Here is a 15125-nt window from a genome sequence, read left to right as displayed (position 1 = left end):
GGCCTCTTTCCCTTTCACCAGAATTCTGGTGACTTCTCCCAAGGAACAACACAACTGCTCAAAGATGAATGACAAAGGCGTTTTATTGAAGATTCACCCAAAGATGGCTAAAAGGAAGGAGAAGAGTGGACAGGGTACTCAGGGGCTCTTGTCCCAACCTTGCAGGGTTGGTTGCTGCCCAGGGATGGAGAAAGAGTTTGGTCCTGATGTAGAGGGAGATGCAGGATCTGGTAGGAGGCAGCGCTGGGCTGGGAGGGGACACATGACCCTGATAATCCTGAAGATAAGCACCCGGTTGGATTCTCCTCTGTCCATGGGAGGTAAAGAGTCAGTCGACACCTCTCCCATTCCAGCTGGATCACAAGCCCAAATCAGGAAGAAGCTACCAAACTCTAAGAGAGCAGAGTCCACGTCCTGGCACTGAGGTGACACTGGTAAGACGAGCCCCAGGAAAGGAGACTGGAGGTGGGGTGAAGGAAGCAGAGACACCAGGGCTGGGCAGGCTGGCCGCAGAGGGCTGCAGGGCCCCCGTCTCCTTTATCGGAAGGATTTCTTGGTCAGGGTGGTTGTAGAGATGATCTTGCCGCTGGAACTGCCGCCAATGCCACCACCGAATCCAAAGCCACCTCCGGAGCCAGAACCCAGGCCAAATCCAGAGCTGCCTCCTAACCCTCCACCAAGGCCTCCTGCACAGGAGCCAGAGCCCAGGCCAAATCCAGAGCTGCCTCCTAACCCTCCACCGAGCCCTCCTGCGCTGGCAGCGCCGCCAACCACAGCTGCGGGAAAAAGGCAAGGACAAGGTTACTCCAACAGCACTGGTACCGGGAATCTCACCCCAAACCTGGGCAAACAAATGGCCACAGCAGGGAGCAGACAGTACTTACAGATGCTCACAGCACTCTGGCATTCTCCAGACATTCTGTAGGGGAGAGAAAGAGCAGTGAACCTCAGCAAGCCTGGAGCCACGCTTCATTCAACAAGCCGGTGGCAGGCACCCTCCCCCTTGTTAAGCAGCTGAATTGAGGCCTGAACGTGAACCTCTCATGTAACAGCATCCGGTTCGCAACACACCAGCACTGAAGCAAGTGGTTCAGCAGAGGCGCCCATGGCTCTGGACCCTCTCCATTTCCTGTTTCCACCCTGCCTTCCCCACTCACCGGCACTCCTCGCCCTCCAGCAGCTTGCGGTAGGTGGCGATCTCGATGTCCAGGGCCAGCTTGACGCTCAGGAGATCCTGGTACTCTCGCAGCACACGGGCCAGCTCCTCCTTGGCCTTCTGCAGGGCGGCCTCTAGCTCTGTGCGCTTGCTGTAGGCATCTTTTAGGGCCACCTCCCCACGCTGCTCTGCATCGGCCACAGATCCCTGCAGAGTCTGGCACTGAAGACAACGGCACAGAACAGGCAGTCATTAGGGGCCTGTTGTCAAGACCTCGAAATCTGTCCCCTCTCCTGTAGCCACTTTACTTGGCTTAGGATGTTAGGATTCTGTCTGTCCTTCTCCCCACCTTCCCTGACTCATGCATTTTATTCACCCCTGCTAGAGTCCATCAATGCCCCCACCTGACTGATTCAACAAAAATGAAAAAAACCAATGAAAAAGAGCCAAGAAATCTTATTTACTGAGGTGTCATATCATGTTAACTAGGTTACTGCGGAAAAGATTTGGGTATGACTTGTTCGTTTTCAGTAACTAAGTCGTGTCCTACTTTGCCACGCCATGAACTATAGCCCACCAGCTTCTCTGTCCATAGGATTTCCCAGGCAAGAATACTGGAGTGGGTTACCATTTCCTTATGCAAAGAGCTACAAATCCCCTGCAGACCAGCTCAAGATCTTCCAGCCTGATGCCTTGTCTGCTTGTCTACTCTAGAGACATGTCTTGGGCCCCTGGCCCTGTAGTGAGACTTTTGGGAAGAAGTGACACCTACCTGCTTCTTGACGTTCTCAATCTCAGCCCGCAACCTCTGGATCAACCTGTTAAGCTCTGAAATCTCATTCTTGGTGTTCTTCAGGCTGTCTCCATGTTGGTCCACTGAGTTCTGAAGCTGCTGGACCTGAGACCCAGGGAAACAAGGGTCAGGGCTGTTTGGGTGGGGTCTATCCTCCAATGAACTCAGCAAGAATAGCCACAGGTGGCAGGGGTAATACAAAAGGTCACGTAATCTTCAGGCAGACCAGGATCAGTGACACCCAGAAGAATCAGTTTACCTCTGACTTCTCTTGGGCTCGAGCTGATGATGGCTTGCTCACAAACATCAAAAGCGGAGCCCCAGAAGCCACCCTCACCTCCAGAGAGAACTCCAGCAACTCACCTTGGTCTGGTACAGGGCCTCGGCCTCGGCCTTGCTCCTCTGGGCAATCTCCTCGTACTGGGCCCGGACCTCAGCGATGATGCTGTCCAGATCCAGGTTGCGGTTGTTGTCCATGGAGAGGACCACGGATGTGTCGCTGACCTGGGTCTGCATCTGGGACAGCTCCTGCAGGGAAAATGTCTCCTATCAGGCCTACTGGAGGGTCTTCCCTAATCTCTGACACCAGAGGCCCACCATCATCATGGAAATGGCCCTGCCACAGGCTCAGATGGGAGCCGACTTGGCATTCCCAAAGTGTACAGAAGAGGAGGAGGGGTAAATTTCTATGCAGAAAACAAGTGGTTGGTGACATCTCAGGACAGAAGAGCAGTGCCTCTAGTCTTCCCTGCTCCCTGGGGACCACAAGTCACTCCAGGTCAGGGGGCTCAAGTATGTTGGCATGGAAGGGAAGATAATGATCTATCTCACTGGAGAAATGCTAAATGGCAATCACTTCTATCCCTCGCAAACTTTAGATCTAATCATCTAAGACAACCTCTGGTTTAGAGAACCTCTCGGTTTCAGTTGAATCTCTCACTTCAATCCTTTCTATCCATGACCTTGCTGAGAACCCATGGCCCTGAAGTAAGGGAGTGGGAGTCCTTTCAAAGGACTGTCAATTCCAACCAGCAGCTTCACAGGTGGAGGCCTTCCCTGAATGGAGAGGGTTGGAGATGGAGTCCTCACCGCAGCATAGAGGACCCTCAGGAAGTTGATCTCATCGTTGAGGGCATCCACCTTGGCCTCCAGCTCCACCTTGTTCATGTAGGCAGCATCCACGTCCTGCAGAGGAGAAGGGAGGATGAGAGACAAGGTACAAGCATTCCAACGAAGGGCAGGGGCATCGTGTGATACACAAAGGTCACACCAGGTGAGGTGTGAGGGCCTCACCTTATTTGGCCTATTCTGCCCCTAAAGCCACCTGCAGACATGGAAGTTAATTATCCACATGGGCTTTTTTCACAGCCTTAATTCCTAGTTCAGTGAGATCTGGATAGTACCAAGGAAGGGTGGGGTTGGGGGGAGAAGGTCAGGATGAACCAAACCCATGATTCAAGCCAAAGACCACTCCTGAGGGAACTGGGAGCACATCCCTACCCTCCTTCAACCCTCACCTTCTTGAGGACCACAAAGTCATTTTCAGCAGCTGTGCGTTTGTTGATTTCCTCTTCATACCTGGGAGTGGAAAGATGAGAAAGAAAAGACAATAGGTCCACAGGGAGCTAGTGTTTCTCACTCTTTCCTGCTGGTTTCCAAACATTTATTTGAAAAACTCCATCTAATTGGCTACATTTTTCCATGTTCATGCAGATATTAATTTCATTTACATTTGCTGAGTAATGAATTGTTTGAGATACCAGTCTAGATCCTAGTTTATTCAGAGGAGTGGAACCAAATTTTAAAAAGACTGTTTGCAAGAGAAAAGATGTAAGGAGGAGAACAAGCATGATCTGGTTGATTTTATTTGAGTAGAAGAGCTGTCCTTTGGCCATTAGGTGGACTAAATTCTTAGGAGAGTTGCCAATGCTCCAGTTCTTCTTCTTTGGTATGAGAGTGAATTGAGAGAGGGAGCTGGTATTTTTCTCAGTTTCATCCCATAATGGGCATACTGGTTAAGATTCTGCACTCCCTCTGCAGGGGGCATGGGTTTGATCCCAGATCAGGGAACTAAGATCCCACAGTCTGCACAGTGCTGCCAGTAATTAATAATAATAAAGATGAAGAAAACTAGGATTCAGAGAGGTTAAGCAAGTCAACCAAGATCACACAGCTTAGTAAGTGGAGGAACCAGTATGCCAAGCAGGTCCATCTCTCTTTACAGCCTGTGTTTTTCTCACCCTGCTGTGTTACTTTTCACCTGTTTGGTATATGCCAAGCCCAGCTCCCTGAATCTATCACTCATTTTCTGTTTGGGGCAACTTAGAGTTACTAGACATCATCCTATTTTAAAAAGTGACCATGTAGATGCAGGAGAACAGACTGGAGGTCATCCCTGACTCTTCAGGGTCTCTTCTGAGCCTGGGATTCTAAATGACTGAAGAGGAGCCCCAGCACACTCAGACAGATTTGTTGGCTGGCATTCGCTCCCTACATACTTGGTCTTGTAGTCCTCCACACTGTCCTGCATGATCTTCAGCTCAGACTGCAGGCGTCCCTTGTCATTGGCTAAGGTATCCACCTGCTTCCTCAGGGCATTGAGGTAGGCCTCAAAGAAGGGCTCGAGGTTTTTGACAGATGTGGTAGTCGTCTGCTGCTGGAGGAGTTTCCATTTGGTCTCTAGCACCTTGTTCTGCTGCTCTAAGAACCGCACCTGTATTTAACAAAGGCACCAACCGACACATGAGAGCCTGAAACTTTGGCAGGAGAGCTGGACCACACCAACCCAGTCAATCCAAGCCATCCAAGCAGCCCAAGGGCCATCAGAGTAGGGCCACCGCCTTACAGCTTCAGGCACCATCTGCTGGAGTCAATTTGGCAGACCCCTCCACTGAAGCAAGTAGGCCACGTGTGTTGGGAAGAACAGAGCAGAGCCCACGCATCGGGGCCTGACTGTGCAGCAAGAACAACTGGACCACAGGGGTCCAGAAGCCCTAGGAAGAGTTGCTGAAAAGAACACTGAACTTCTATGAAATAATAAAACAAATTCAGGAAATACAACCACAGCCTAGGGGCTATTGCATTCAATGTGACCTCACCCAAGGCAAAGGAATGATAAACGCACTGAAGATGTCTTTAAACAAGCTTTCTTATAAATGGACCTCGTGTGTCCCTGTGAACCTGTGAACAATGGAATATAAAATGTTTAAGATCAAGCCCTAGACATATTCTGAGTCTCATAGACTCAGTCCTGCAAGGGAACTTCCCTGAACCTTCCCTCTAGGAAGAGATCTAGCCAGATAAACCAAGGTGTAGCATGACATTTCCACTCTATGTGCCTCAGAATAGAAAAGAAAGGAGATAAGGGTGGCTGATCATAATTTGAACTTAAACCGATGGTGGGAGAGAAGACAAGTAAGCACCCAACTGTCAGTCTTACTTTTACACCTGTAGGTCGTAGAGTCACTATGAAGCCCTTTTAAGCTACTAGGGATTTCTTCAAGCTAGCAAGAACAAATATTGCCATTCAATCTATTCCAAGATCATTCATTCTTGCCCCATTCATCTAAGAGAACTAAGACCTCATTGCACAGAGAACCAGGGCAACCTGGGCCAAATGTGCTACACCCATCCATTCAGTCATTCATCTTTGGATTAATGACTCTCCGGAACTAATCTGTTTGCTATCATCCATCACACATAAACATAGCATACAGCATAAAAGTCTTGAACCTCTAGACCTAGCATGGAGAAGAAAAGTAGACTACCAAAAAAAAAAAAAAAAAGAAAAGGGAGAAATTCAGCCCACCTCCTCTTCAAAAAGACCCCAAAATGAACAATTTTGCCCAGAGTCAGGAGGATGAACGCAATGACCTTCTGAGGTCCTCATGGGACCTGGAATCTGCCCCTGGAGTCAGTCCCTTTCTCATTTGAGAAAGCAGCCTGGTTTTCTTCTGCTCCAAATTTGGAAGTGCTAGTAGTTAAGCAATCGTATTAACTAGAATGAACTAACTATTAAATTATTGACCATGTTCTTTCTGAAACCCAAATCTAGAGAAAAAGCAGAGAAACGATGAGCCCACTTTATAGCTGGGGTGACTGGGCCCAGAAAAGTTGAATGATTTGCCCAGAAGCACATAGCAACCTTAGGGAAATTCAAATATTGAACTGCTTTGAGCAGCCTATTTTCCCACCAGCCACAGGACAAAAAAGAAAGAGTAATGGTTCTCCTTAACCGGGTAGGAAACAGAGGCCCAGAGAAATTCACAGGTTTCCCAAGTCTGCAGCAGGCTTAGGTATGAGATGCTGGGACTCCGAAACCCTGGCTTCTACCACCTTATCTGACCAAGCGGCTGCTCACCTTGTCAATGAAGGAGGCAAACTTGTTGTTGAGGAGCTTGATCTGCTCACGCTCCTCAGTCCGGACCTTCTGGATCTCAGGGTCGATCTCCACATGGAGTGGGGTCAGCAGGCTCTGGTTGATGGTGACTTCCTGAATCCCTCCAGCAGGGCAGACCGGGAAGCCAGCACCACCTCGTCCGCCGAAGGAGCCCCCGAATCCACCGCCAAAGCCGCCGGCACCAAAACCAGAGCCAAAGCCTCCAGCAGCCCCAAAACCTCCAGCAGCCCCAAAGCCACCTGCAGCCCCGAAGCCGGCACCCTGCCGGCACCCGGCCATGCTGATGGAGATGCTCTTGTTCCCCCCGAGGCTGTAGAGGCTTCTGCTGCCGAAGCCCCCAGAGGAGCAGCGGCCTGCACCCCCAGACATGGAGGCCGAGCTGAAAGAAGCCTTCTTGACCCCACCTACGATGGCCGAGCCACAGCTAAAGCCACGGGACCCTCCTCGGATGCCCTGCTGTCTGGCGATCATGACTGGAGAGAGAGGAGCAAGCTCAGAGTTGTCAGGGAGAAGCGAGAGGGGCCAGGTCACTGACTGCAGCAGCACCAGCCTGGGTCGCTTATATGTGCTGGAGAGCAGGGCTTGGTTGCAGGGGCATAAAGGGAAAAATCTGAAACATCTCTGGGCTTGGCCTTTGGCACTGGTCCATCCTTCTTGCACCTGCTGAACTTGTCACAAACACACCTACAAAAGTCATTCGGAGGGCACACTCTCTTCCCCGAGAAGCTGAACCAGTGTCCCAGGGCCTCCTGGGTCACAAACACCCCTCCACCCGACACTGCACTCTAATCTCACCAGCCTCCAGGGGCCTCCCTGCTCCAGACAAGACAACCATCGCTCTGTCGCTCACTCCACAGAATTTGGAACCTGAGAGATTGACTTCAAATGCACGCTTTGCAAACCTGCAGCTAGTCATTCTCTGGTGCTCCGTTGCTTCACCCATAAATTGGAAACAATACAAATATTTGCCTTCACCTTCTGTCAAGATCCTGAGATTACAAGGAGTGAGGGCTTTGTGACCTGTCAGAGACTGCACGTATATTTGTCACTACATTACTATTCTTCTGTGTGCACTTGGCCCCAAAAAGGGAGTCCCCGGTGTCTCAGGTGGTAAAGAGTCCGCCTGCAATGCAGGAGACCCAGGATCAACCCCTGGGTCAGGAAGATCCCCTGGAGGAGGGCATGGAAATACACTTGGGTATTCTTGCCTGGAGAATCCCATGGACAGAGAAGCCTGGTGGGCTACAGTCCATGGGGTCACACAGAGTCAGACACAACTAAGCAACCAACCAACACACACACACACACACACACATACACACACACACACATACACACATATATACAAAAGGGGAAATCCATAGTCCAACCTTCTAGACTCCCAGGCCTGTAGATCAGGACTCAGCTTGGGACTTCCTTGGTGGTACAGTGGTTAAGAATCCACCTGCCAATGCAGGGGACATGGGTTCGATCCCTGGTCCAGGGAGATTCCTCATGCCACCAGACTACAAGCCTGGGCACAATTACTGAGCCCGCGCTCTCGAGTCCATGCACTGAAACTACTGAAGCGAACATGCCCTAGAGCCCATGCTCTGCAACAAGAGAAGCCACTGCAATGAAAAGCCCATGCACCCCAACAAAGAGTGGCCCCAGCTCTCTGTAATTAGAGAAAGCCTGTGCACAGCAACAAAGACCCAGGGCAGCCAAAAATAAATAGTTTTTTAAAAGACTCAGCTTGACTTCATACACGTTATTGAAAACCTACTATCTGCCAGGCATGGATCTGGAGGCAAAATACAGGTGACTCTGCCTTGGGCTCTCAGAACTTACATTCCTTCTTGGGACTCCAGCCTGCATTTACCAGATTCTAGGTCAGCATTCTCCAGGCTGGGTCCTGACTGTGTGTGCCGCGCCACTCCATTTGCTGCCCAGTTGTTCACTTGGCTCACCAGGACAGGCCATGTTCTGTTTTCCCGTAACAGTCTCAGCATTCGGGGCAGGAGCTGGAACAATAGAGTGATGGGGAATCCCTTTGGCAGAATAATGAAACCTATGAGCCCCTTCTCAGAGCAATGTTTTCAGATACAATACCCTAGTTTTAAGCTCGAACTTAAAGTCTTTCCCACTGAGTGCAATGGATCTGTGTTCAAATCCCACCTGGTGCTACTAACTGGCTGTGCAATCTTGGGCAGGTCACCTAACCTCTCAGAACCCATAGATCATAGATGATCTCATAGATCATGAGATGATGTACCTACAGTGTCTGGTACACAGTAGGTCAGGAGAAAATTCATTCTTACATCCTGCCCAGGCTTCAGTGTTGCCACTTTTGAGGGGAAATCAGATGAATCTTCATCTCTCCTCTCAATCTCTAATGAGACTGCTATCCCGAAACTGGGGAATGGCAGTGAAGAGGGCATGCATGATTCCCACAGGCCCAAGCTGACCCTGACCAAATGAAAGCTGGCCACTGCAAAAATGAGCAGCCCTAGACTTCCCTGGAGGTCCAGAGGCTAAGAATCTGCCTGCCAGTGCAGAGGACAAGGGTTCAATCCCTGGTCCAAGACAATCCCACGTGCCACAGAGCAACTAAGCCTGTGCGCCACAACTACTGAGCCTGCGCTCTAGAGCCCAGGCTCCACAAGAGAAGCCACCGCAATGAGAAACCCTCACACTGCAACGAAGAGTAGCCCCCACTTGCTGCAACTAGAGAAAGCCCTCACAGGAACGCAGACCCAGCACAGCCAAAAATAATTAAAAAAAAAAAAAATGAGCAGCCCCTTCCATGCAAAGAGACTGAGGAGGCCCATGGGATGCATGGATCCAGGTCATGGGAACCAGGCTGCAGGAAAACTAGGCTGGCTGGGAGCTCTCTCCTCCAGCCAGCTCCTCTCTCCCCACCCCCACACTCATCACCTCTCCCTGCCCTCCTCTTCCTCTATTTCTCATCCACACCTCACCCTCTGTCCCCATCTACCTCTGCCTTTGCTGGGCTCTCTGTGCACCTGCCCAGAAGGCCTCTAAGTAAATGAGTGGATGGAAGGGCTATGGCAGGGAGGATAGGAGACACCCCCCCTCCACCGGGGCTCCATCAAAGGTCCGCTGGAGAAAGCCTGAGCCATAGTCCATCCATCTGTAGTAGGTGAGCACTCTAGATCCAGGACCATCTCCTGTGAGGGTCAAGGTTGGACATCCTTTCACCCTCTCAATGAGTATTTATGGAGTGCCAGCTTTGTGCCAGGCTCTGAGCTGACTGCTTTATATACATGTGATCATGTAATCTTCCTAGAAACTCTCTGTGATCAGCATGATAACTGTGTTTACAAATGATGACTTGGAAGATCCTGGGGAGAAGAAGTAGCCCCCAGGGTCACACAGTGGTGGAGCTATGGCCCCAAATGACATCAGTCTATTCCCAAAGGCTCTACCCTCCCTAGCCTCTCACCCATACCATCCTGCCTGATATAAAGTCAGTTTGTCTAATTTGTGCCACAGTCAGTCCAGAATTGGGCACCTGAGCAAACCTTGAACCAACAATTCAGGTCAAGGGGGCTCTGCTGCTGCTGCTGCTAAGTCGCTTCAGTCGTGTCTGACTCTGCGACCCCATAGACAGGAGCCCACCAGGCTCCCCAGTCCCTGGGATTCTCCAGGCAAGAACACTGGAGTGGGTTGCCATTTCCTTCTCCAATGCATGAAAGTGAAAAGCGAAAGTGAAGCCGCTCAGTCATGTCTGACTCTTAGCAACCCCATGGACTGCAGCCCACCAGGCTCCTCCATCCATGGGATTTTCCAGGCAAGAGTACTGGAGTGGGTTGCCATTGCCTTCTCTGAGGAGGTTCTGAGGGTGCAAGTATCCCAGGGTTTACCAATTTCCACCCTAGTGGGTATGGCTGAGGCTGTAGCTGAAGGGGAGCTGAGGTCTGATTGTCTGCTTTTCTGCCCCAAGGGCTGGAAGGGGCAGTACCCAGGGCTCAGACCCCTCACCTGTCTCACCTCCCACTCATGGCTCCATCTTCCTGGCTGCCTCTAGGGGTTGACGAGGACTTTTGTAGGCTAGGAGGAGGGTTTTCCTCCCCAGAGATGTATCCCCATGGTGTCTTGTGATGTGTCCATTGTGTCTTATAGTCTATAGCTCTGACACTCCAATACAAGAAAATGCTGTGTCCTTAAGGTGTGTCTAAAACAGAAAGCCAACAGAGGTGGAAGGGACTTTAAGGGAAATAATCTATAATATATAATCAATCTTATTTTGTGCCTGTGAGACACCCAAACCGTGGATCCTCAATGGAGGTACTTCTTGTCACGCAAACCCTAAGTTGAGGCAGAGGTCATCCCTCAAACAGAAAGATGAGGGAAGGCTGCCTGGCTTTCCAGGTAGCAGTTACTCTCCCAGAGAACTGCCATCATGCGCTGGACGCTGAGTGCTTTTCTTATAAGAATTTCCTTCGGGGGCACTCTCCTGTTCCCCTTCTGATGTCTATGTCAGAAGCCTTCTCTGTCCTTTTTGCATTGTAATAAAACTTCTGCACAAAAGCTCTGAGTGATCAAGTTTTGTCTCTGACCCCGGATGGAAACTGTCTCCTCTGTAAGACAAAAATCTGACACCCTTCAACATAAGCTATCACAATGGTCATCAACTCAAAATGGGAGCTCTGTAATAACCTAGAGGAGTGGGAATGGGCCAGAGGTGGGAGGGGAGATTCAGGTGGGAGGGGAAATATATACACCTATGGTTAATTCATATTAATGTATGATAGTAATCAAACCCATATTGTAAACCAATTGTCAATCAATTAAAAATAAATATTCCTTTGGGGGAAAAAAAATAGGACAGGATCTCAATGGTATTTGTAGGTGAGGGCCTTAGCCACATCAGCCACCACCTTCTGACAGGCAGCCTGCAACTCTGGGGTGAATTCCTTGCCAAACTTTCAAGCCAGTGTACTCACCAGTATGTTCCCCAGGAGCTGTGTGGTAGAGATAAAAGAAACAAGGACACTGTTAGCAGAGGCACCCAATTTGGACTTAGTATTTCAGCCTCATCCCAAGCTGTGCCCCTAGAATATAAGCAGAAAGATGGCTGAAGTGTAGATGTTACTACTGATGTGAAGCCACCCATATCAGCCTGAATTTATATTTACAGATGTTTAAAAAAAAAAAAAAGGAAAGAAAGAATTCCCTTCATCACAACAACCCAGCAAAAGGGGGTCGCCAGGTTGTTTAGAGTAACAGACAACCAAGGTGGAGAGCTAGGAAGTGGTGGAAGTAGGTGGCCAGTCCTGTCCATCTAACTTCAAAGCTTGTGAACTTAATCTCTACACCCCAACAGTTTATATCAGAAACTGCAGGAAAAACAACTATAGGGAACTTTGACCCATAGCTTGTGATCCACCAGAGCAGCCACAGGGTCTCGGCCAGCACACTAAATGTTCTGTCCTTGATTTTGCCAAGGAATGTTGATCGGATCATGTGGCCCTGTCCTTACAACTACCCAATAAGATAGGACCCTGTCGTGGAGGGACCAATTCTGTGTCCTCCAACTAAGTCCAAATTAGCTAAATGACAAATCCTACAATAAACCCAAACCAAACAGAAAGAAAGTTCTAGACTAGAGCCCTATTCTGTGGCTCATTATAAAGTCAGAATTCCCAGAAGTTCACAAAATCCTCGGACTATAGCCTGAAAAACTCAAGGCAGCATGCCCCCAGTGTACAAGAGAGCCCTTTCCCCCAAGGGAGAAAGGCAAAGAAGAGTTTCCATCTGTGAAAAAGGGAAGGATGCCTCCTGCAGCCCTGGGCCAGAGGCAGGAAATGGGACCAGGTGACTCTACCTGGCAGCAACAGCTAAAATCCGGTTCCCTGCCCCACCTCCACGTTTCCACTCTTGTCCTTGTGACCCTTCCTCAACTGGCAGCTATTCCCCATCTTGTCAAAGAGGGATGAACAGCTGACAGGGGTGTGGAGCAGAGCGGAGGGTGTGTTTGCCTGGGGCTTTGTGGGTGAGGGAGGCAAGCCCTGGCATTCAGTCCTGGGATTACAGGGATCCCAAGTCTTTTACTCTTAGCCCCAAACCTGGTGTGTGGTGTGGGAAAGCACCCCCCCCTCGCCCTGACCAGGTTGGTGCCCTCACCCTGTTCAGTCACCCATCCTCAGCCACCCCTGAGTCACTCCGTGGGGAGCCAGAGCCAACTTGGGGATCAGAAATTCTACAGAAAGGACCAGTCAGCATTTCGGAACGGGGACAGTGAGGGCAGAGAGAGGGTGGGGAGCCCTTAGAATCGGGAAGCAGGGTCTGTGCACAAAGTCTCCCCTTTCCCAGGGACAGAGAGCATTTCTGGTCTCCCACGCCCCCCGGGAATGTGTCAGCAGGGGTAATCCAACATGTTCTGGCAGCAAAACCATTCTTGTCATCAAAAACAAATACACAGCCCCATTTGTAAAACAGCTAAAAGAGGAGATGCTCTGATTGGTGCAGAGGAGAGAACTATGAATCTTCTTGCCTGCTGGCCTCTCCCAGATCCCTTGAGAGCAGCCCCTGGGGTCCTGAGTCTCCAGAAATTCAGCCTGGAAACCCGTGTCTGGGCCATTCCCAGATTTACACAAGTATTTCTAAGTAACATAACACATTGTCCTTAGTGGATCTTCCTGGCCCATAGTATAATCTTTGAGTTTTGTTATATGATGAAACTGTTTCTATTTCTTAAGTCCTAAATATAATTTCATATCTTTTTGCCTTTTCATATTGTTGATGGGGTTCTCAAGGCAAGAATACTGAAGTGGTTTGCCATTCTCTTCTCCAGTAGACCACATTTTGTCAGAAGTCTCCACCATGACCCTCCCGAGCCTACACAGCATGGCTCATAGTTTCGTTGAGTTAGACATGACTGTGGTCCATGTGATCAGTTTGATTAGTTTTCTGTGATTGTGGTTTTCATTCTGTCTGCCCTCTGATGGATAAGGATAAGAGGCTTATTATGGAAGCTTCCTGATGGCAGAGACTGTCAATCCTAAAGGAAATCAGTCCTGAATATTCACTGGAAGGACTGATGCTGAAGCTGAAACTCCAGTACTTTGGCCACCTGATGCAAAGAACTGACTCATTGGAAAAGACCCTGATGCTGGGAAAGATCGAAGGCAGGAGGAGAAGGGAACTACAGAGAGTAAGATGGCTTGATGGCATCACCGACTCGATGGGCATAAGTTTGAGCAAGCTCCGAGAACTGGTGATGGACAGGGAAGCCTGGCATGCTACAGTCCATTGGGTCGCAAAGAGTCAGACAAAACTGAGCAACTAAACTGAATTGAAGTGAAATATAATGTCAATAAAACTGTTTCTCTGTTAGGATATATACATATGTGTATATGTACAACTGAATCACTTTGCTGTACACTTGAAATTGACACAGCACTGTAAATTAACTATGCTTCAATTTTTTTAAAAATATCTGATTACCACTTCCAGTTAGCTGAATTGGAATTGTGAGAGTGAGCACCCTTGCCTTGTTCCTGATTTTGGAGGAAGAGCTTGTGACCTTTTACCTTGAAGTGTGATGTTAGCTGTCAGCTTGTGATAAATGGTTTTTATTATGTTGAGGTATGTTCCTTCTATACCTAGTTTGTTGATAATTCTTATCATGAGTGGGTGTTGAATTCCTTCAAATGCTTTTTCTGCATGTATTCAGATGATGCAGATCCCTGGGTCAGAAAGATTCCCTGGAGGAGGGCATGGCAGTGCACTCCAGTATTCTTGCCTGGAGAATCCCATGGACGAAGGAGCCTGGTGGGCTACAGTCCATAGAGTCGCAAAGAGTCAGGCGTGACTGAAGAGGCTTAGCAGGAAGCACGCACATTGAGATGATCATGTGATTTTTTTATTTTGTATTCTGTTAATGTGTCATACTTACGGATTTGTGTATGTTGTGCCAACCTTGCATCCCAGGGATGAATCCCACTTGATCATGATGTAGTGTCCTTTTAATGTGCTGTGGAATTCAGTTTTCTAGTATTCTGTTGGGAATATTTTTGTATCTATAGTCATCAGGGATATTGGTCTGTAGTTTTCTTTCCTTGTAGTGTGCTTATCTGGCTTTGATGCTAATCCCATGAGATGAGTTTGGGGGTTTTCCCTTCTCTTTGGGGTTTGGAGAAGTTTGAGAAGGGTTGGCATTAATTCTTTAATATTTGGTAAAAAAAATTTACTAATGAAGCCATCTGGTCCTGCAATTTTCCTTGTTGGGAGACTTTTAATTACTGATTCAATATTCTTTACTGGTAATTGATCGGTTCAGATTTCCAGTTTTCTCCTGATTTGGTCTTGGTAGGTGATATATATCCAAGAAGTTATCCCTTTCTTCTAGGTTGTCTAGTTTATTGGCATATAGTTGTTCATAACAACCTCTTATAATCCTATGTATTTTTTTTCCTATGTATTTTTTTCATAATTTTATTTATTTATTTTTGACTGATCTGGGTCTTCATTGCTTTGCCCGGGATTTATCGAATTATAATAAGCGGGGGCTACTCTTCATTGTGGTGTGTGAGCTTCTCATTGCAATGGTGTCTCTTGTTGTGGAGCACAGGCTCTAGACACACAGGCTTCAAAAGTTGCAGCATGTGGGCTCAGTAGTTGTGGCACACAGGCTTAGTTGCCCTGCAGTATGTGAAATCTACCCAGACCAGAGATTGAACCCATGTCCCCTGCACTGGCAGGCAGATTCTTACACACTGTTCCCCCAGGAAGTCTGATCCTATGTATTTTGTGGTATCAGTTGTAATGTC

The 15125-nt window shown here is 48.8% G+C and overlaps 1 protein-coding gene across 1 annotated transcript; it reads right to left on the bottom strand.

The window, feature by feature from the left end:
- Window positions 1-537: 537 nt before the first annotated feature.
- KRT4 (keratin 4) lies at window positions 538-6819 on the bottom strand. The gene is made up of 9 exons (XM_061122515.1): window positions 6310-6819; window positions 4448-4662; window positions 3467-3527; window positions 3039-3134; window positions 2313-2477; window positions 1929-2054; window positions 1158-1378; window positions 885-919; window positions 538-776 (listed from the first exon to the last, which is right to left on the bottom strand). The coding sequence occupies exons 1-9, from the start codon at window positions 6817-6819 to the stop codon at window positions 538-540; spliced, it is 1668 nt and encodes a 555-aa protein (XP_060978498.1).
- Window positions 6820-15125: the final 8306 nt, after the last annotated feature.

This window comes from Dama dama, chromosome 3 (genome assembly GCF_033118175.1).
Source record: "Dama dama isolate Ldn47 chromosome 3, ASM3311817v1, whole genome shotgun sequence".
Lineage (NCBI taxonomy): Eukaryota > Metazoa > Chordata > Mammalia > Artiodactyla > Cervidae > Dama > Dama dama.
This window is presented reverse-complemented; position numbering and strand designations above follow the sequence as displayed.

Excerpts from the sequence above, each read along its gene's own strand:
- KRT4 (XM_061122515.1), bottom strand. The coding sequence starts at position 6,819 with ATGATCGCCAGACAGCAGGGCATCCGAGGAGGGTCCCGTGGCTTTAGC. Across the intron at positions 2,055-2,312 it reads AGGCCCTGTACCAGACCAAG|GTCCAGCAGCTTCAGAACTC; the intron begins GTGAGTTGCTGG and ends CCTGGGTCTCAG. Across the intron at positions 777-884 it reads CCAGAGTGCTGTGAGCATCT|CTGTGGTTGGCGGCGCTGCC; the intron begins GTAAGTACTGTC and ends TTTTTCCCGCAG.